This window comes from Patagioenas fasciata, chromosome 22 (assembly GCF_037038585.1).
Source record: "Patagioenas fasciata isolate bPatFas1 chromosome 22, bPatFas1.hap1, whole genome shotgun sequence".
Classification (NCBI taxonomy): domain Eukaryota; kingdom Metazoa; phylum Chordata; class Aves; order Columbiformes; family Columbidae; genus Patagioenas; species Patagioenas fasciata.
In genome coordinates this window covers 1,828,080-1,846,730 of record NC_092541.1, presented here as the reverse complement: position 1 = coordinate 1,846,730, position 18,651 = coordinate 1,828,080, and the positions used below count along the sequence as shown (strand labels likewise).

Genomic DNA, 18,651 nt, shown 5'->3' with positions numbered 1-18,651 from the left:
CAAGAAGCGGCGCTGAGCTGGGGACCAGGATGATGCTGTTGTCCCAACCACATGTGGGCAATGAATTACCCTCAGTTCCTCTCAGCTCCCCAAAACACAAATGCTGAGCACAGCTGGGGTGCAGGACCGGGCAAGGATTCCCCTGCCAAGGCTCACCGGGGACCGTGGGGCTTTGCCACCGGCAGCCCCCATAGGGGATGGGGGTACCTGCCTTCAGGTTCACGACAGGGAGGGTCCTGTCCGTCCTCTTGACGATGGAGACCAGGTCCTGGGTGGGGGCTGACAGGAACGCCCGGAAAGTGCCATAGAGCTGAGCCTCCTGGGACTGCCGGTAGCACTGCAGGTCAGCACCCCGGACCCCGCTCATGTCACCAGCGAGGGGCACGTTCAGGGCAGCCAGACGGAGCTGGAGAAGGGATGCATATATATATATATCTAAAAATATATATATTCATATTTATATATATAAAGCGCCTATCACCATATCGATAAACATTCTTTGGAACCACTCTGATGGGGGTTTGGGGGAGGCTTGGGCATGGCCAGGTGTTGAGGTCTCTGCTCCCCTCCTTGCCATGAGGGTGAAGCCTCCAGCCAGAGGGGTCCCCCCAGCACCTCTCCCCCTTCTCGCATGGCTGGGCCACTCGTCACCCACTCCTGGAACCAGGGAGGGGGGCATTGCTTACCGAGGGGATCCGTGGGGCGATGGTGGTTGGTGGGATCTGGGGCAGCCCTTGTCCCTCCTGCTTCTGGACCTGGAATAACGCAGCTCAGGTCAGCCTGGGGACACCCGTCCCAGTGCCATGGGTGCAGCACTGTCCCCATCCCAACACAACTGCTTCTCCATGGCACATCCCTCCTGGCACGGCTGGACCAGCAGTGCTCACCAGTGAGTGCGTCTGGGCCAGCACAGGTGTCCCCGTGTTGTCACCTTTCATCTGCGCCCGCTTTGCTGCCTGCATGGAAAGGAGAGGACAGTCCCGCAGGGGCCTGTCCCTGTCCCCACAGGCAAAGGAGACTCTGTCCCTTTGCTGGGATGTGAGGGGACCCAGTGGCTGCCCAGCCCCCTCACCTGGTACTGTGGGGTGGAGGCGGAGGGGTCGTCACCAGCGAAGAGCGACTCTGAATCCTCCAGCTGCTCAATGCAACGAGTAGAGGGATGGGTTAGAGGGGGACCAGGGGAGGTTTATGTTGGATCTGGGGAACCATTTCTTCCCCAAAGGGCTGTGGGGCATTGAAACAGGCTGCCCAGGGCAGTGCTGGAGTCACCATCCCTGGAGGGCTGGACAGACGGACATGAGGTTCTCAGGACACGTGGCAGTGCCAGGGCTGGGGGAACAGTTGGACTCCATGATCTTGAAGGTCTTCCAATCAAAATGACTCTATGAATCGGCTCCCTCCCGGGGCTCTGCTGCCCCAGCACCAAACCCACCCTGGTTCCCCTTGCCAGGGCCACAGCTGGACCCCCCCTCCTTGTGAGGGACCCCTGGGGGGTGTCCTCGGTGCGCGGTACCAGGAGGCGGCTCCAGCCGGTGGGGGTCCGGAGGAAGGCGCTGCTCCCTTCCCGCACGTACACCAGGCTCCCCTCGGGCACGGCGCTGCCCGACTTCAGCATCAGCTCCTTGGACCTGAACACCCACGTCTGGCGCTGTAGAGGGGGATGGAAAAGGTCAAGGCCCAGCAGCGGGACAACCGGACAGCCCTGGGGGGTCACCCACTGGTGTGGCTGGGACGCACCTGGAGATCGGCACGGGAGTCCGGCAGCTCCGTCCGAGGGATGTCAGCATCTGGAGAGCCCAGAGAAGGGGGTCACAGGGCGCCCCGGCACAGGGGTACGTGCTCCCGTGGATGCGGTGGTGATGGGAGCCCAGGAAGGGAGCCGAGATTTGCAAAAGGGAGGAGGCTGGAGCCCCCAAAACACCCAAGAAATGTCCGTACCTGCTGCCCAGCCTGTGTCGGTGGCTGCCTGCAAAGGCAAGTGGGGTCTGTTACTGTCACCAGGCACAGGGATGCCCTTCCTGGCACATGGGGAGGGGACAGGGTCCCGCTTGGGGACAGTGAGGCTGTGACTTACCGGCTGCTTGCAGGGCTGCTGGGCACGGCTGGGGTAAAGCCTCTGGAAGCAAAGACAGGCGGGTTGGCAGGGAACCCCTGGTGCTGTGCACACTCACACGTGTGTGTGCGCTGGCACAGGTGTGTGCACAGCCTGTGCTGGCCCTTACATTGAAGTAGAGGAGACCTGGTGCTCCAGGGGGGCCGGGGGGGCCGGGAGGGCCGGGGTTCCCAGGGAGACCTCGAAGACCCTGTGGTAGAGCAGTGGGGGATGGGTGCTATTTTGGTGCTGCCTTGAGGGGGGGCATCTATAAGACACCCCATAAGACACCCCATTGCTGTCCCTCATCCCTCCCCAGGCCAGGGCAGCGCGCAAAGGGGAGCCAGGCAGCGTTTCTCACATGGGGGATGATCGCTCCATAAATCTCTGGCTCCTCTTTGCCGCCCTGCAGAGAAAGAGGGAAGATGAAGGCTGATCTCCATCCTCCCCCTCTCAATCCTCCCCTTCTCTGTCATCCATCCCTCCATCCTCCATCCTTAACCCAAGCTGGGGCTCTGAGCCCTGTGGGGCTGCCTGGGCTCCAGCTGCAGGGTCCCCAGGGCCAGGCTGAGGTCCCTGAACACCCCTCACCATGATGGGGTTCGATGAGCCCTGAGGACTCACCGTTTGGTACCCGCTGATGGGCGCCCAGGAGCCGGGCTGGACGCCGGTGCCGGGGAAGGGGAGGTGGCCCGGTTTGCACCCGTGTTCCCCGTAGCAGCACCCCTGGGTGAGGCGCAGAGAGAGACACGATCAGAGTCTGCGCTGGGTGGTGGGGATGGGTCTGTGCTGCGTGCATGGCTGCGCACACGTGTGCAGGCTCCATGTGTGCACATGTGTGTTTTCATGTGCCCCAGGGGATGGTGTGACTCGCTGCCCCCCCACCCCAGTGCCCATCTGGGGACACTTGGTGCCACCCAGGTGAGGCAGAGGTTCTGCCCTGGCACCGAGGGCTGAGGGGAGCGGAGGCAGCACATGGGGTTCAGGGGTTCACACTCAGGGTGTAGGGATGGGGATGCGCCCCCTCCCCAGCCAGCTCCCCCAAGCCAGTGCCCACGGCTACAAACCCGCTCTCCAGGGTCGCCCTTCTCTCCCTGGAAGGAAAGCAGAGAGGTCTCTTGACACCCCAGCTCTAGGGGTTCCCAGGTCCCCCCAGTCCCCTGGCACAGTGCTGTGCCTCCCTCCATGGGGTGACACCCGCCATGGAGCTGTTTGGTCTCGGTGCTGACACTGGGGAGCAGCCATGGCCGATGCCATCCCCGTGCCCCCATCGCCCACGGTGGCTGCTTCCCCGGCTCACCTTGGGGCCCGGTGGCCCAGCCGTTTCCCGGTGCCCTGCGTGGCGCGAGTCGCACTGGAAAGCGAGGACGTGTTGGGGTGAACACGGGGGCTGCCCCTCACCCCCGAGCACCCCCAGCCCCAGGACCCCCTACTCACCCTGTAGTCCCCTGGTGGCCCTGGTGGCCCCATGGGACCAGGCGCACCCGGGGCGCCCGTCTCCCCGGTGCGGCCGGGGCTCCCTGGCATGCCTGGCAGTCCGTACTCGCCCTTCTCGCCCTGCCGGCACACGGTGCGTGGGGCAGTGAGCATGGGGAGCTCAGCACCTCGCATCTCCCCAGTCCCTGCAGCCACAGGGCTGGGGCGGCTCCAGAGCCCCCCGGGGCAGAGTGAGGGTCCAGTGAACCCGGCTGCTCCATCCCCACCTCCAGTGGCTCTGCTCTGGCCCCAGGGACATGGATATGCAGGAACCCTTTACCTTTAACCCAGGGAATCCTGGCTCCCCTCGGAGCCCGGGTTTGCCAGGGAGTGATGCAGGTCCAGTGGGACCAGGGGGTCCTTCGTGCCCAGGTACCCCAGGGGGACCTTGTGGTCCTGGGAGTCCTGGTGCCCCTGGGGGTCCATCTGGTCCTGCTGAACCTGGAGACCCTGGAGCTCCTTCAGCCCCAGGGAAACCGGGTGGTCCCACAGGTCCTGGAGGGCCAGGGGGTCCCGGCTTCCCGTCCCGCCCAGGGACCCCTGGGGGCCCTTCATGGCCTGGGTAGCCTGGGGGTCCAGGCTGGCCGGGCAGCCCAGGGGGGCCTGGGGGTCCCGGGTTCCCTGCAGGGCTGGATGCTCCCAGCTGCGTGTTGGGTTGGAGGGAGACAGGAAAGAGAGAGCAGTCAGCGAATGGCCATGTCCCATCCCCTGGTCCCCCTCCCTTGGGCTGCCGGTCCCCCAGCCCTGCAGCCCAGCCCTCCCCATCCCTGCTGGTCCAGCCAAGGACAGGCACTGCAGCCAGCGTCCCCCATCCACCCGCCATCGCCTGCCGGTGTCCCCATCCCACCACTCACCTCGTTCTCCGATCCCCTGGGAAGGGCAGCGGCCATGGGTGGGCTCCTGCCTCCCCAGGTGCCAGGTGGTCCTGGGGGCCCCGGCGGTCCCGGAGGACCTGGGGGGCCCCGGGGACCCTGGTGACCCGGCTGCCCTGGGCTGCCAGTCTTCCCTTTCTCCCCAGAAAATCCGGGCTGGCCCCTCTCTCCTGGGAACCCTCGGTCGCCTTTCTCTCCCTGTCGGGGAAAGGCAGAGCCTGGCTCCCTGCTCCTGACTTCCAGTGCTTCCATTTGCTGGCCTCCCAACCCAGACCCCGAAGCCAGAGTCCAAATCCAAAGCAGAAAAGGTTTTGAAGGGCCAAAAGAGCCAAGGGATTTGTCCCAGCGGGTCCCTGTGCCTCTTCCCGGGGACACATTCACACCCCGCACCTTTGGACCAGGAGGGCCGGGGCGCACGGAGCAGACGCAGCTGGACCTGTTGTGCATCTGGAGGGGGAGAGAGCGGTGAGGTGGGGAACAGGACCCCCGGCTGCAGGGACCAGCACGGGCACCCTGTGCACAGCTCACCTGGAGGGCAGGATCCATCTCTGGGGCCAGGAGCACCCGCTGGGGCAGCCCTTTCGCTGTTGTCTGTGCAGAGAAGAGGTTGAGGGAGACCCCGAGCACCGTCCCCGTCCCCTGCAGCACTGTCCCCATCCCGCCCTGCCAGCCCGTGTCCCCCAGCACCCCTCGCCTGGGTGCCTATCCCAGGCTGCCCTTTGCAGCCCCTCAGGGACCAGGTCCCCTGCACCACCTGGATCTGCAGGAACTCCTCTTCCTCTGCGCTCCCCTCAAAGATCTCTGGGGCAGCCGTGGGTCGGTGCTGCTGGGACAGATAGGGAGCACTCAGCATGGGGCTGGGGGATCCCGGGGGTACATGGGACCCCTCCGCAGCCCATAGCCCGGGGTGGGAGCTGAGCCCCCGTGCTGCCGTGGGGCTGCATCATGCGGGGGGACACCGGGAGCTGCCATGGCTCCTTTCCAAGGGGGCAGAGGCAGCTGAGCTCAGAGGTTGGAGCAGGGCACAGATAAGGGGAAGGACGCAGCGAGGGGCCCAGCAGCGGCTGGGGGGGCTCAGGAGGGCTGGGGGAGTCAGGGGGGACGCTGCCTGGGGAAAAGCACCTGGCCTCGCGTGCGCGGCAGAGCATGGCCCGGAGCCTTCGCTGCCCCCCTGGCAAGGGACTGCCGGCCTCTGGGGGCCATCGCCAGCGGGGGTTTGCTCAGCAGCACCTTCCGGGGGGGCTCCACACTGCCAGCATCTGCAGGAGCAAAAGGGCGATGGGGTGCAAGGCGGCAGAGCTGGACGGGGGACTGGGGTGGCACAGCACTCCCAGTTCCCAGCATTTGTTGCGGCCACAGCGGTGTCACCAGCACCCCAGCACCCCACAGTGACCTTCCAGTCTTACTCCGGAGGTGCCTCCTCCTTCCTGGGGTGCAGGGGAGGCTGTGCCCCCATCCCGCCATTCCTACCTTCCTCCACATCCAGAGCAGGTCCTGTGGGGGCCGCGGGGCTGATGCTTGGATCTGGGGTGGTGTCCTCTGCGCCCAGGGGGTAAAACCACTGGGCTGTTGCATTGGGCAGATGCTCAGCCAGCACTGAGAGGATGCAGAGCGCACGGAGGAGGCGCTGGGGACCACCAGACCCCATGCTGCTGCCTTGGGGCCAGGCTGCTCACGATGAGGGGTTTTGGCTCATCCTGCTGGCCCACGCCGGCTGCTCCCGTGTCCCAGGCACGGCTCCCGCGGTTATCACGGCACCGCCCGCCACGCCCCTGGGCCGCCCCGACACCCGCGCCCCACGGGCCGCATCCGGGGGGGCTGAGCACCCGTGTGGCCGGGTCACCTCAGCCAGGGATAAGGAGGGCAGCCGGGAACCGCAGGGAAAGGAGCCAGGGCCAGGAGGAGCTGCTGGAACCCATGCGAGGGAGGGCCAGGGAGGAGATGCTTATGGAAATGGGGAGTAGAAGCAGCGAGGAGGGGAGTGGAGCAGGGGGCACTGGCCGCAGGGAGAGCAGCCGCCTGCTCCGTGGGGTCTGCCCGGTGCCTGGTGCCATGGGGGGACGGACGTGGGCTCATGGGTTTGCTGGGGTGAGCCCTGGGGATGGGGCTGCGAGAGCCCAGGAGGCACCAGGGTCCTGCAGCGGGTGGGAAACCTGTGCCCTGATGTGTGTGCGGTCACCACGTCCCCTGTGTCACCCCAGCTCTGTCAGGGCCACCCCTGGCTGGGGGTTTCCAGCCATCTCCCACCACCAGCTCCCCCCCTGACCTGCAGCCTCTCCCTGGTGCTGGGGCAGCTCCAGACCTGCTGGGCACAGTCACAGAGAAGCAGACGGGGTCTGCACAGCCTCAGGAACCCCAAACAGCCTCTGAGGCTGGGAAAGCCACACTGGGAGCACAAAGAGCCCTGGGGCTGGGAGCGCGGGGCTCCACCGAGCTCTGTGCACCAAGCACCCTCCCTGGCTGCAGGGCTGTGATCTCGGGGTGGGGGGCAGCATGGCTGTGGGGTGCACCAGGTCTGGACCCCTCTACATCACGCAGGATGGTGCTGGGATGGGGACCCGGAGGAGCTGTGCCTGGCAGAGGAGGGGACATCTCCCAGGGCTCTACAGCAAGCGTGTCCCTGTCCCCCGCATGCCCCACCGGCTGCCAGCGCTGCCACTGCTGCTACTGCAGACAAAACAGTCTCCCCAGCGGGCGCTCAGCGTTGCCAAGGCCTGATAAGGTGTCGCAGCCCGAGCAGGGCTGGGCACCTGTTTGGGTTTGGCCCTGGCTTGGACGCTGTGTCAAGGCTGGCGCCTCTGCCCCAAGTCACGGCCACTGCGCGCGCTGTCCTGGCGGCTGTTCCAGGCTGGCTCGGTTCCTCTCACGGGGGCTGCAATACGCTGAGCTCGGGCTGTAAGCATGCTGGGGAGCTGGCTTTTTGTTCACTCACTGCTCCCCACCTTCTTTCCTCTTGCCTGATGAAACAAGCGATGTTCCGTATCACACCTGCACAGGGTCTTGTGTCTGCTCCTGTCCTGTGCTGCACTGAATTGCTGGGAACAACCACCGCTTGGCCCCGGCATGACCCCCCTCATGCCTTCACCACAGAGCAGCCCGTTGAGCTCTGCCACCCATGCTTGGGGACAGCCCTGCCCCATGGTGAGCGGAGCTGGGGCAGGAGCTGCTGCGCAGGGGCAGGATCGCTCCAGGGCAGAGCGGGTGCATCCACTTGCACATCACCATGGGGCAGCCCCCTCTTCTCAGAACCCATTTGAAACTTTGTCCACTCCCGAGATGCTGCCCCACAACCCACTCGCTGCGCCAAGCCCCACACCAGGACCCCACAGCGCCTGAGTGTTTAATGGCAGTTGGATTGCCACATACGTGGTGCAGAGGATCCCGCTGCTCATCCCATGGCATGAGTTTAACAAGTCTCTGCCTTCGCCCTGGCCACAGTGCATCCTGTGCCCAGGACAGGGAGAAGGGCTCTCTGAGTCCTTGTCACCCTCTCCGTGATCCAGGTGGTGGGGGACACGCAGCCCATGCACGGCCTGCCCAGGTGTTGTGGCATCTCACTCAGGACAGGGGGAGCAAGGCTGTGCAGCCACCCTGGGCTGTGTCCAAGACCCCCTGACATGACCAGGTGGGTCCCCTGGCTGCCCCATGCCCGCCGCTGGCTCAGGTGCCCCTGGGCGCAGCTCGCAGGTCACCAGGCCGCCAGGTGATGCTCGGGGACCGTCCCCCCGAGCACAAGGGCTGGTCCCTGCCGTCTCCCGGGCCTCCGCCGTCCCGCGGTGCTGCCCGGCCGCCTCTGCCCGGAGCCCCGGGGAGGGATGCTCGGGTTCTCCGCCCGCCTCCCTCCCAATTTTCAGCAATAGCCACTAGATGCCGGCAGCTTTCAACTTATCATGGGCCTGTGCGGGACCGGGAGGGGTCTGGGGGAGCCGGCGATGCCGCCCCGGGGCGGCCCTGGCAGACTGGGGGTGATGCTGTTTCACTGGCAGCGCTTTTGCTCCCGCCGTGGACCCCCGGGGCCCGGAGCCCACCCCGGGCTACCGCACCCTGAGGCTTTTGGCCGCAGTCCCCGCGATGCAGCCCCGTATGCTTCCCACCCCTCCCAGTTCATCCCAGTTGCTCTCAGGACCGGGAAGGCGGCGGCGGGCAGGGTGTCGGGGCAGCTGCCGGGGGCAACGGGGCTGCGAAGGGGTGGCGGGTGGTCACTGGGGGCGTTCGGGGCGTGCAGGGCTAGGGGTCTCCGGGCTGCCCGGCACCGGAGCTGCTCCTCCAGAGGCCCCGGTGCTGAAGCCGCCCTCCCCGGTGCTGAAGCCGCCGCTGCCGCTGCCGCCGCCACCCCCGTCGGCGGGGAGCGGCTCTCCCCGGTGGCTTCCCGGTGGCGGCGGGGGCGGCCCCGCCGGTGGCCCCGGTGCCGGCGGTGGGAGGTGTGGCCATGGGCCGCATAAAGCCGCCGCCGCCCCGATCCCGCCGCCAGCCCAGCGCCGCCAGCAGCGGGCCGGAGCGCGGGCGCGGAGCGGCGCGGAGCGGGGCCGCCATGCGCGGGGCCGCCGGGCGCGCTCTGCCGCTGCTGCTGCTGCTGCTGCTGCTGCTGGCGGCGGCGGCGGGGCCGGTGGGCGGCGAGGAGGCGATCCAGTGCCCGCCGTGCTCGGAGGAGCGGCTGGCGCGGTGCAAAGCGCCGCAGGGCTGCGCGGAGCTGGTGCGGGAACCCGGCTGCGGCTGCTGCGCAACCTGCGCGCTCGGCCGCGGGACCGCTTGCGGCGTCTACACCGCCCGCTGCGGCGCCGGGTTGCGCTGCTACCCCCCGCGGGGGGTGCCCCGGCCCCTGCACACCCTCATGCACGGCCAGGGCATCTGCACCGACCTGGCCGACGTCGAGGCCATCCAGGAGAGTCTCCATCCCCCAGGTAAGGCTGGTCCTGGGGTGGCCGAGGGGTGAAGGGTGGATGCTGGGTGACCAGCAGTGCCCCCGAGCAGCGCCCATTTGTGCCAACCCTATCTCCACTTGCTTGGCAAGAGTTGGGGACACAGGGCTTGGAGTGGGGCATGGACCCTGAGGTGGGACGGGATGGGACAGCCTGGGGGTGGGAGTGCGTGGACCATGTCCCAGGGGATGAAGCAGCGCTCAGCTGCTTGAAGTCCCACAGACCAGCAGGTCACATTTGTGTCACCCTTATCCATGGTTGGTGGCTCCAGGGACTCATCACTTGCCATGCCCTGGCTGCAGACAGTCCAGCGGTGGCGAAGCAGCTCAGGGTCCTGCATGCACTCGCAGCCCCTGGGGACAGGTCCCTGTTGCTGGGGAAGCTCCCGTTGCATGGTGACCCCTGCCTTGCCCTTTCCCTGGGATGCTGCCGGCAGCTCTGCCTGCACAGCCAGGAGGAAACAGGAAAGAGGCCTCGGGGCACCTGCTTCCCTCGCCGGCGGGTCAGGCTGGGCTCTGCGCTGGGCTCTGTGCTGGGAACCCAGCCCCAGAGCTGCGCAGGTTGTGCCGTAGCTTTGACAGTGGAACAGAGCGACTCCTGGGGGGGCAGCATCCTGCCACGGGACGGTCCGTGAGCTCGCCTGGCCCTGTGTCCCTGCACAGCGTCACCTGGAGCTCCCCAGGGGGCAGAAGGGGCTGGAGCAGCGTTCACCCCTGTCCGCCCCGAGGGCTGGATCCCCGCTCCATTCCCTCCTCGCATGGCTGGTCCATGGCAGCCCTGCTGGTGTCCCCTGGAGTGCCCTTTGCAGATGGGGCCCTGCGGCTGCTCCTCTCCATGGGCAGGAGATGGCTGTGAGTGCTCAGCGCAATGTCCGCTGCAGAGACCCCCTGCCCCGTCTGTCTGTCTTCATCCCACATCCTGCAGGAACCGTCTGGGCTCCCTGGCCCGGGGCTGTGTTGGGCTGCCAAGGCCTGTTGGTTTTGGCCGTGCCCCGTGTAACGCAACATTTTTTCCCAGAGCCTTTAGGAAACAGACTTGCAGTTTTTTTCCCTTCCTTCCCACGGTGTTTTGGCCATGCTGGGGATGGGTGGGTGGCCGCGGCAGCCGGGCTCGCCCGCTGGGCACCGTGCCTGCAGCGTCGCAGGTGGCAGGACGGGGGAGAGGGCGGCAGCGAGCCCCTTTACCCAGGACAGGGGGCAGGACACCCTGCAGCACGTTGCTTCCAACCAAGGGGTTGGAAGATCCCAGTGGGACATCCCTGTCCCGCTCCAGCAACCCAGTGCCAGCTGGGGGCTGTGGGCTCCATCGCTGCCACCACAGCCCCGCCTGGCACAGCGAGCGCACCCTGGCACAGCCGGTGCATCCGATGTGTCCCCTCTGGGTAAGCAGAAGGGACTTAAATTCTATTCCTAAATGCCTTTTTAGGACCAGGGGTGTATGGAGCAGGTGTCCCTCGGCTGCGCCCGCATCCCCCGGGGCTGAGTGGGTGCCTGGCGAGCGGAGGCTGCAGTGGGTGGGCGGCTGGGGAAGCGGTTGACGTGCAGCTCGTACAGTAAACACTTTGTCTGGGGGCTCGGCCCGGGGGGCTCCGCATTCCAGGGAAGAGGCTGGGATCAGCGGGGGCTGGGCTTTTCGAGGGGCTGGCCGACGGTTCCCTGCTCCATCGCCAGGAAAGAGCCTCTTGGTTCACGCAGAAACCGCGTTTCTGGAACAGGAGTTTCTAGGAAGCGAGGGAGCGGGCGGCTGCTCTTCTGACCCAAGACCCTCTCCTCTGGATGTGGGTCTGGGGACCTTATGCAGGACCCTGGTCCCTCCAGGCTGGCTCCTGGGCCACCCCACTGCACTGTGGCCCTGCCAGGACCACCCGCGGGTGACACCAGGGTGCCAGATGGGGGTGCAGAGGGTGCTGGCACTCACAGTAGCCAATGTGTCATGTTGGCCACAGACACATGGATGTGTCCCCTCTGTTCCATGGGGCACGTGGGGTCCTTTGTGCCTGGGCTGGTGGGATACAGGGGGGTGGAGATGCAGCCTTGGGACACTTGTCCCTCTCCCATGGACACACACACGGTCCTGGGGCTTTGCTCGCTGCCCTGGACTCTCCTCCCATGGGAGCCGCGTGGTGGAGCCCGGAGCCCTTCACCGCTCCCTCGGGCTCAGCGCGGTGAATCACAAGTTCGGCACGTGGCCAACCTCATTTGCAGCTCCCATTAATTGAAGGCGATGCTGAATGACTCGTTTGTGTCTCCTGTCCGCGGGCCAAGCAGGAGGCTGGGCAGAAACCCTCCCTCCTGCCGGGACGGGGCAGCACCCGTTCCCATCCCCCTGGCACCCACTTCCATCCCAAACCAAGCAGAGGGGCTTCCCCCAGCTCCAACCACAGAGTCATAGAAGCATTTTGGCTGGAAAAGTCCCTCAAGATCATGGAGTCCAACCATTCCTCCAGCCCTGGCACTGCCCCGTGTCCTGAGAACCTCATGTCCGTCTGTCCAACCCTCCAGGGATGGTGACTCCAGCACTGCCCTGGGCAGCCTGTTCCAATGCCCCACAGCCCTTTGGGGAAGCAATAGTTCCCAATTTCCAATCTAAACCTCCCCTGGCACAACTTCAGGCTGTTTCCTCTTGTCCTATGGCTTCTTACTTGGGAGAAGAGACCCAGAGCCGGGTGCTGGCCGAGAGCCACCCTGCTGCCCAGAGGCACCGCTATTTCATGTGACCTTATGAAAATATTATTGGCATCTGGTTTTCTTTAAGCTGGGAGATTTGACCCTTTGGAGGCGGCTGGCGGGGGGAGGAGGGGAGTTTGTCCGTGCCCGGTGCCTCCTGGTCCTGCCTTTCCATGACATGGGAGCAGCGCATGGAGATGCTGGGACTTTGGTACGGTGGTCCCACCAATGCCAAACCTCCCGCCTGGCTCTTCCTTGTGTCTCACCCCAAGGATGTGCAGGGGGAGGCAGGGAAGGGAGGGACAATCCCTTCTGGGCCCCCCTGAGCCCCCGCTGGGCTCTGCCGCCAGCACCCACGTTGCGCCACGGCCCCATGGTCGGTGCCGCCGGGGCTGGCATCGCTCTGCGCGGGGTCCCGGAGACTTTGCGTTTGTGTTTCAAATTTCAAGGGCATGAGCCATTTCCTGGAAAAAAAAAAAAAGGACAGATTAAACAAAAAGCAAATACCACGAATGAAGGAAAAGGATTTGATCGGGGCTTCGCTGTGAACTTTAACCGGGCTTAACTGGGAGCGGGTCCAGGAACCCTTCGCTGCCGGGAGCTGCTGCACGAGGTGCCGATGGGAGACCGGGGCTGGGGATGTGGTGGGCAGGAGATTGTGGCTCCAAACCCGCTGCCTGTGTCACCCTGTGACCCCCTGGGCGCTTCCACCCCCGCTGCACCGTGATCCCCCCCCGCCTGCTTTGGGAGGGTTTTTCCTGTTGACAGCAGCAATATTGATTGGTATAAGCCCAACCCTGGGATAAACTCAGGCAGGGAGCCCTGGCTGCTTTCCTCTTAGAGCCTCAAACCTGAGGAATCGGCAGCTTTTTGAAAAATCAAGTCACGCCGAGAGCTCGGGTCTCATGACGGTCCCTCCAGCTGCCAACATCTGGGATCGCAGTTTGGTTGCGCTCCTGGCGCAGGCGAGGATGCCAAGCGCCGCCTTTTGGGCTCGGCCCCGCGGGAGATTAACTTTCTTATTCCAGGAATCTCTTCTTTCATGGCTTTGCGGGGGCAGAGCACGGCCCCCCTCCCACAGCCCTGCTGCCTCCGGTCCCGCTGCAGCTCCCCACGGGCAGCTTTTGGGGACACCGGGGGCTCCCTGGCTGTGCATCCCGGGGTCATTTTCCAGCTCCATACATCTGGTGCCTGTTGGCGCATGGTTGGCCAGGCCCTCGTGTTGGAGCACACTGGAGCAACTGCCCTGTGCTCTTGCGATGTGCATTTGCAACCCTGTAATAACAGACACATGGCAATAAGCCCATGAATCGTGGCTAATGAGTCATAAAAGCTCCCCAGAGCCTTTCATGGTGTTGCAGGGAGAGCTCAATGCAGTGACAGAGACAGGAGGGGACCTGGGGCTGGGGGTGATGGCTGTGGGGACTGGGGAAGGTGATGGTGATGATGGAAAGGGCTGTGGGGCATTGGAACAGGCTGCGCAGGGCAGTGCTGGAGTCACCATCCCTGGAGGGTTGGACAGACGGACATGAGGTTCTCAGGACATGGGGCAGTGCTAGGGGTGGGTTAATGGTTGGACTCGATGATCTTGAGGGACTTTTCCAACCAAATTGATCTGATGAGTCTATGATTCTACGTGGGATCCAACAGCACCAGCTGCACATTATCCCTGCGGGTACAAGTTGCTCTGTGGGGGCACCTCCATCTCCAGGGGTCCCCCAGGGCACTGAGCCCCCCAGTTTGTGTCCTTGCAGAGAAGGAGGAGATCGACCACCCCAACAACAGCTTCAGCCCCTGCAGCATCCACGACCGCAAGTGCCTGCAGAAGCACCAGGCCAAGCGGGTCAACAACGGCAACAAGATGCGCAACAGTGGGAGCCCGTACCACCGCGAGGAGACGCGGCCCATAGTGAGCACCGCGCGGCACCGCGGCGGGCGCCGGCACCGGGGTGGGGAGGGCAGGATGGGTGCTTAGCACGCTGGGGCAGGAGCAGGGGTTGAAGCTGGTGCTTGTGGAGCAGCCCCAAGGGTTGGGGTCCCAGGGTGCCGTGGTGGGGGGCACGTTCCAGCCCCGCTGTCGGCTCAGCCCCCTGTTTCCCATAGGCACAAGGCTCGTGCCAGAGTGAGCTGCACCGGGCGCTGGAGCGGCTGGCGGCCTCGCAGACCCGCACGCACGAGGACCTGTACGTCATCCCCATCCCCAACTGCGACCGCAACGGCAACTTCCACCCCAAGCAGGTAGGACGGGCTCTCGCCCGTCACAGTGCGGGGGTTGCTTGCGTGGGGGTATTTTGCAGAAGTGGGGAGGGGGCACAGATGGGCCAATGCTGGGCCGTGGCACCCGGAGCTCCTGGCTGCGGTGGGAACCACCTTGGGGTGTTGTGGAGCCCTTTGCTTTGTGGGATGGGGTGGCAGAGCCCCCGTGAGAGCTGCAGGTCACCCCAGCCTGGCAGCCCATGGGGACGGGTCCGTGTGTGCCAGGCTGGGCGCCCCTCACCAAACCTGTCCCCTCCTCCTCTCAGTGTCACCCGGCACTGGACGGGCAGCGGGGCAAATGCTGGTGCGTGGACCGCAAGACGGGGGTGAAGCTGCCGGGCTTCCTGGAGCTGAAAGGGGACTTGGACTGTCACCAGCTGGCAGACAGCATGTGAGCGCCACCGCGACGGCCCCGCGCCGTGCCGCGGCCAGGACACCCAGCGGGGCTGCGTAGGAGAGCGAGAGAGGGGACGTGACCGCCGAGCAGCCCCCGGTGCCGGGGGACCCTGGATCGCCGCTGTGCTCTGCGCCATGGGCTGCCCACGGCACGGGGCACAGCACCGCGACCTGCGCCATGACCACTAGCCGGGGGGTCCCCGGCACGTGCCAGCGGCACCGCTATCCCGCACGGACACTGGCGTGGACAGGTGCTGCCCGGGGGGAGCGGGAGGCCAGCACCCCCACGCTGCCGCGGCAGCACCCTGTCCGCAGTGCCTTGCCGTCCGCACCGCGTCTCTGTGTGTGGCAGCAGGAGAAGTGCCTCATCCTGCCCTTTCCAACAGCGGGAGGCTACCCAGGCAAGGAATGGGGGAGCCTGTGCAATTGGGGAGGGGGTCCACAGAGCCCTCTCCTTGCCACCGCCTGCCTGGGACCCTCCTTGGCTCCATCTTGCCTGAATCGTGTCCGTGCGATGGGCATCGCGGCCGCACTGAGCAATACGAGACCTTCCCCGTCCCCACTGCAGCCCCCAGCCCTGGAACCACCTGCCCCTCAGCCCAGCGTTTTCCTCCCATCCGTCCCGTCCCATCTGTCCCATCCCCAGGGTGAAATGGGGGGTTGAGTGAGACCCCATGGGCGCTGGGTCCAAGGGGAGGGTTAGGGGACAAAGGACACCCAGGAAACACCTCCCGGCAGGAAGGGCTTCTTTGGTGTTTCTTTTGCTTCCTCAAACATTTTTAATATTTAAGAAATGTGGTTGTTGGGATGTTAAAACTGAGCGGGGGGCCCCTCGAGGCTGAAATCCTCCATCCCTGCAGAACGAGGCATGGTTTCTGTGTTCTCTTCTTCCAACTTGGCCAACGTGACAAAACCGGGATGAATTTCTGGAACGTCCCCAGTGACGGGATCTGTTTCGCCAGCACAAAGTTCTCAGCTGAGAAATTGTGACTATTTTTGTAGCTTTTTTCTTTCTTTTCAAGCTAGGCTGGTAATTTTTCACCTAAATGTGTTTCAGGTGAGAAATGGCCACGCTGGCTACCATGGCAATTGTGCCAAAGACAGAGGGGGTTTTACCAGCCTTCCCCTTCCCACCCCCCCGGCTCCGTGGCTGCAGTGGGAGGTTTGGGTTTCTTGTGTGGTTTTGCCCTGGCCATGGTGGTGGGTGCCAAGGCCCCCAATGGGAATGAAATGTTTCAGTTTTAGTGAAACACCCTTTTGCCCCCAGTCCCTGGTACCAACGAGGATGTCCCTGCCCCTACCAGAGCCCCCGGGTGCCACCGCACAAAGGATGGGTTTCCCGGGGTGCAGGGAGGTGACACTGGGGACCGTGGCAGCTCACAGTGCTGGTCCCATGTGGCTGTGCTGGCGGGATGCAGGATGCTGTGGCAACACCATGGCGGGATGCAGGATGCTATGGCAACACCATGGTGGGATGCAGGATGCCATGCCAGCACCATGGCGGGATGCAGGATGCCATGGCAACAGCGTGATGGGATGCAGGATGCCATGGCAACAGCGTGATGGGATGCAGGATGCCGCAGCAGCGCCACGATGGGGTGGGTACCGTGCCGGGTACCACGGCGGGGTGCATGATGGCTCAGAGGGCTCCAGTGTTTTATATCGTCTCTCCTGTAGTTTAAGGCTGTATTTACACGTGATCATATACCAGCGTAAGGCTCCCCAACCCCAGCGGCGTTTTCCACGCCGATGTGATTTCTGTCGGTTCCTCCTGGGCCAAGCCCGTCCCTTCGGATTCCCATGTAGCACCGACCCTCTTTTACAGTAAACTTGAACCTTTGTATCTTCAAAAAGAAAAAAAAAGAAAGGTAATTACTGTATTTAACTTTTCCTGTGTTTCTATCAAGCGTATTTTTATCTTTGCGTCGCTTTAAAGAGCAGGAGGTGGGGAAGCAAAGCAGAGGGGGAGCGAGGGGTCTGCAGGGATCCCATGCAGCTGAGCGTCACATTCCTGTGGGTGCCATATGGCAACGCTCCCCTGCCAAACTGGCCAAATTAAACCAGAGACTCCCCGTGACCCCATTTGGCCACCAAAGCCACCTGCGTGTCCCCTGCCAGGGGCACGGCCGGCTGTGGGGCCCGGTAAGGGACACCGGGGTGGGGAAATGGGGGCGCTGGATAGCAGTGATTTGGAAAACACGCCTGAGCTGGTTTGCCCCCCAGGACAAGGGCTGAGGTTGTTACAAAACGGTTGGAACCGGACCCAGGAACCGAAACCAAGCGCTTCCAGGAAGCCTGGGACAAGCGTTGGAAGCCACGGGAAGCTCAGGGAATTGTTTGTTGTTTTCTGGAATCCAGGTGGCTTTGGCTGAACCGTCCCCGCGGTGCCTGGGCCCCGTGCTCCAGCGACACTGCGCTGGAAAAGGGCTTTTCAATGAACTAGAAACTCCACGTGCGGACGACGGGCAATGGGCCCGTTCCCCGTCCCAAAGCGGGGAAAAGCAGCTGTCACCCCGAAAATGAACCATTGGGGTTGTGGCTGGAGTTGTGCAGAAAGCAGGGGAGCAGCATGTGGGGTCTGGGGGCAGCATGACCCCCCCAAAGCACCGTTTGGAGCTCAAACCTTTGAGTGTTCATAGTGCTTATCACCACTGTCCTGGAAGCATCGTGATAAACGGGGTGGAGTGAAGCGGCGCTGGTTTGCCAGCTGCACAGTCCCGGGGGTTGCAGGGCTGAGCACAGTGCTAATGAAGTGTTGGTTAATGAAAACAGCCCTGATGCACAAGCTGGGGGTGCTGGGGCTGAGTCGCGTTCCCCCCGAGCTGCCCTTGGGGCACCGGGTCTGTGCAACACGATGGGGACAGCACAAGCAGATGCTGTCACTGGCTCTCACTAAACCCGGCCTTAGGCTGGGTGCTGGGTTTTGCTGAGCAGAGCTTAGGGCAGACAGGTTTCCCATCCTGGAGGGGGGTGCTGCCCTCACCCCACGCAGTAACTCCAACATATCTGTTTTTATGGTTGCCGAAGAGCTGTAGCGGCCGGAGCCGTTTTGCAGCCCGGCTGGACGAGAGGGACTTTTCCTTTATGTGCAACACATGCACACGCTTGGCAGCTTCAGAAAGCGAAGTATTTTGGTTGCTAACATCCCCGCAGTGTTCGTGGTGAGACAAATGATCCACTGCTTTATTGAAAATAGCCCTGAGCTGGGTGCCTTAGCGCGGGGTCCAAAATGAAAACAGCGTAGAGGAACCAGGTGAGTGGGTGGTAAAGGAGAGGACTGGACCGCGGGCTCAGAGCCGCCCTGACATTGAATCTTCAGCTGGTGTAAATCACAGCAGCACTGACTTCCATGAGGCCGCGCCAATTTACGTCATCTGAGGATCTGGCCCAAATTCATCCAAGTAATTTCCAAAAACCCAACGTTTTACTGTCATGAAAATGTCAACATTTATTTCGCAGCTTGCCACGACGCCTGGAGCTTGAGCTAGCCTGTAACCCCGCTTCGCAATAAAGGGCAGGGGAATTTACCAGCACCAGGCAAAAATAAGCTGCTCTGACATTTCCACCTTTCGACGTGTCTCGCTCTTTGAGGGAAGACGCATTTTCCAGCAGGGCCTGGTGGTTTTATACACTTTGATTTGCAAAACTACCTCCTGACGCTGCCGTATCATCAAGGAGATGCGTCCCCCCCTGCCTGCACTGGACACCCCTCCTGCAGCATTGGGGGGTCAGCTCCACTGAATACACCTCAGCCGGGACACCCCGAGCACAGGCGGCATTGGGGGGCCAGCTCCACCAAATAAACCTCAGATGGGACACCCCAAGCACAGGCGGCCCCCGTTGCTGGTAGAAATCCCATCTGGAGCATTTCAGTCCCGCAGAGCAAGGCGATTCCGCATGGTGAGCACAGCTCACAGCCGTCCACGCGATGCCCTGCGAAGGGTCTGGGAGGAACATCTCACCCCATCAGGGCA

The 18,651-nt window shown here is 63.8% G+C and overlaps 2 protein-coding genes across 2 annotated transcripts; one reads left to right on the top strand and one right to left on the bottom strand.

The window, feature by feature from the left end:
• Window positions 1-81: 81 nt before the first annotated feature.
• On the bottom strand, window positions 82-6,317 carry LOC136111587 (uncharacterized). Its single transcript, XM_071817961.1, has 22 exons — window positions 5,911-6,317; window positions 5,563-5,699; window positions 5,195-5,266; window positions 4,969-5,031; window positions 4,831-4,887; window positions 4,423-4,638; window positions 3,849-4,211; window positions 3,530-3,649; window positions 3,393-3,446; window positions 3,160-3,186; window positions 2,717-2,818; window positions 2,454-2,498; window positions 2,223-2,303; window positions 2,075-2,116; window positions 1,939-1,966; window positions 1,738-1,787; window positions 1,514-1,648; window positions 1,073-1,135; window positions 888-956; window positions 687-755; window positions 208-406; window positions 82-113 (listed from the first exon to the last, which is right to left on the bottom strand). Exons 1-22 carry the CDS (start codon window positions 6,086-6,088, stop codon window positions 82-84), a joined length of 2,202 nt encoding a protein of 733 aa, XP_071674062.1. The 5' UTR covers window positions 6,089-6,317.
• A 2,537-nt stretch (window positions 6,318-8,854) lies between these two features.
• On the top strand, window positions 8,855-16,567 carry IGFBP4 (insulin like growth factor binding protein 4). The gene is made up of 4 exons (XM_065856191.2): window positions 8,855-9,341; window positions 13,780-13,934; window positions 14,129-14,263; window positions 14,548-16,567. Exons 1-4 carry the CDS (start codon window positions 8,870-8,872, stop codon window positions 14,674-14,676), a joined length of 891 nt encoding a protein of 296 aa, XP_065712263.2. The 5' UTR covers window positions 8,855-8,869; the 3' UTR covers window positions 14,677-16,567.
• The last annotated feature ends 2,084 nt before the right edge of the window (window positions 16,568-18,651 follow it).

Excerpts from the sequence above, each read along its gene's own strand:
- LOC136111587 (XM_071817961.1), bottom strand. The coding sequence starts at position 6,088 with ATGGGGTCTGGTGGTCCCCAGCGCCTCCTCCGTGCGCTCTGCATCCTC. Across the intron at positions 5,267-5,562 it reads TGCCGCGCACGCGAGGCCAG|CAGCACCGACCCACGGCTGC; the intron begins GTGCTTTTCCCC and ends TATCTGTCCCAG. Across the intron at positions 1,136-1,513 it reads CCGGCTGGAGCCGCCTCCTG|CTGGAGGATTCAGAGTCGCT; the intron begins GTACCGCGCACC and ends TGCATTGAGCAG.
- IGFBP4 (XM_065856191.2), top strand. The coding sequence starts at position 8,870 with ATGGGCCGCATAAAGCCGCCGCCGCCCCGATCCCGCCGCCAGCCCAGC. Across the intron at positions 9,342-13,779 it reads GGAGAGTCTCCATCCCCCAG|AGAAGGAGGAGATCGACCAC; the intron begins GTAAGGCTGGTC and ends GTGTCCTTGCAG. Across the intron at positions 13,935-14,128 it reads GCGAGGAGACGCGGCCCATA|GCACAAGGCTCGTGCCAGAG; the intron begins GTGAGCACCGCG and ends TGTTTCCCATAG.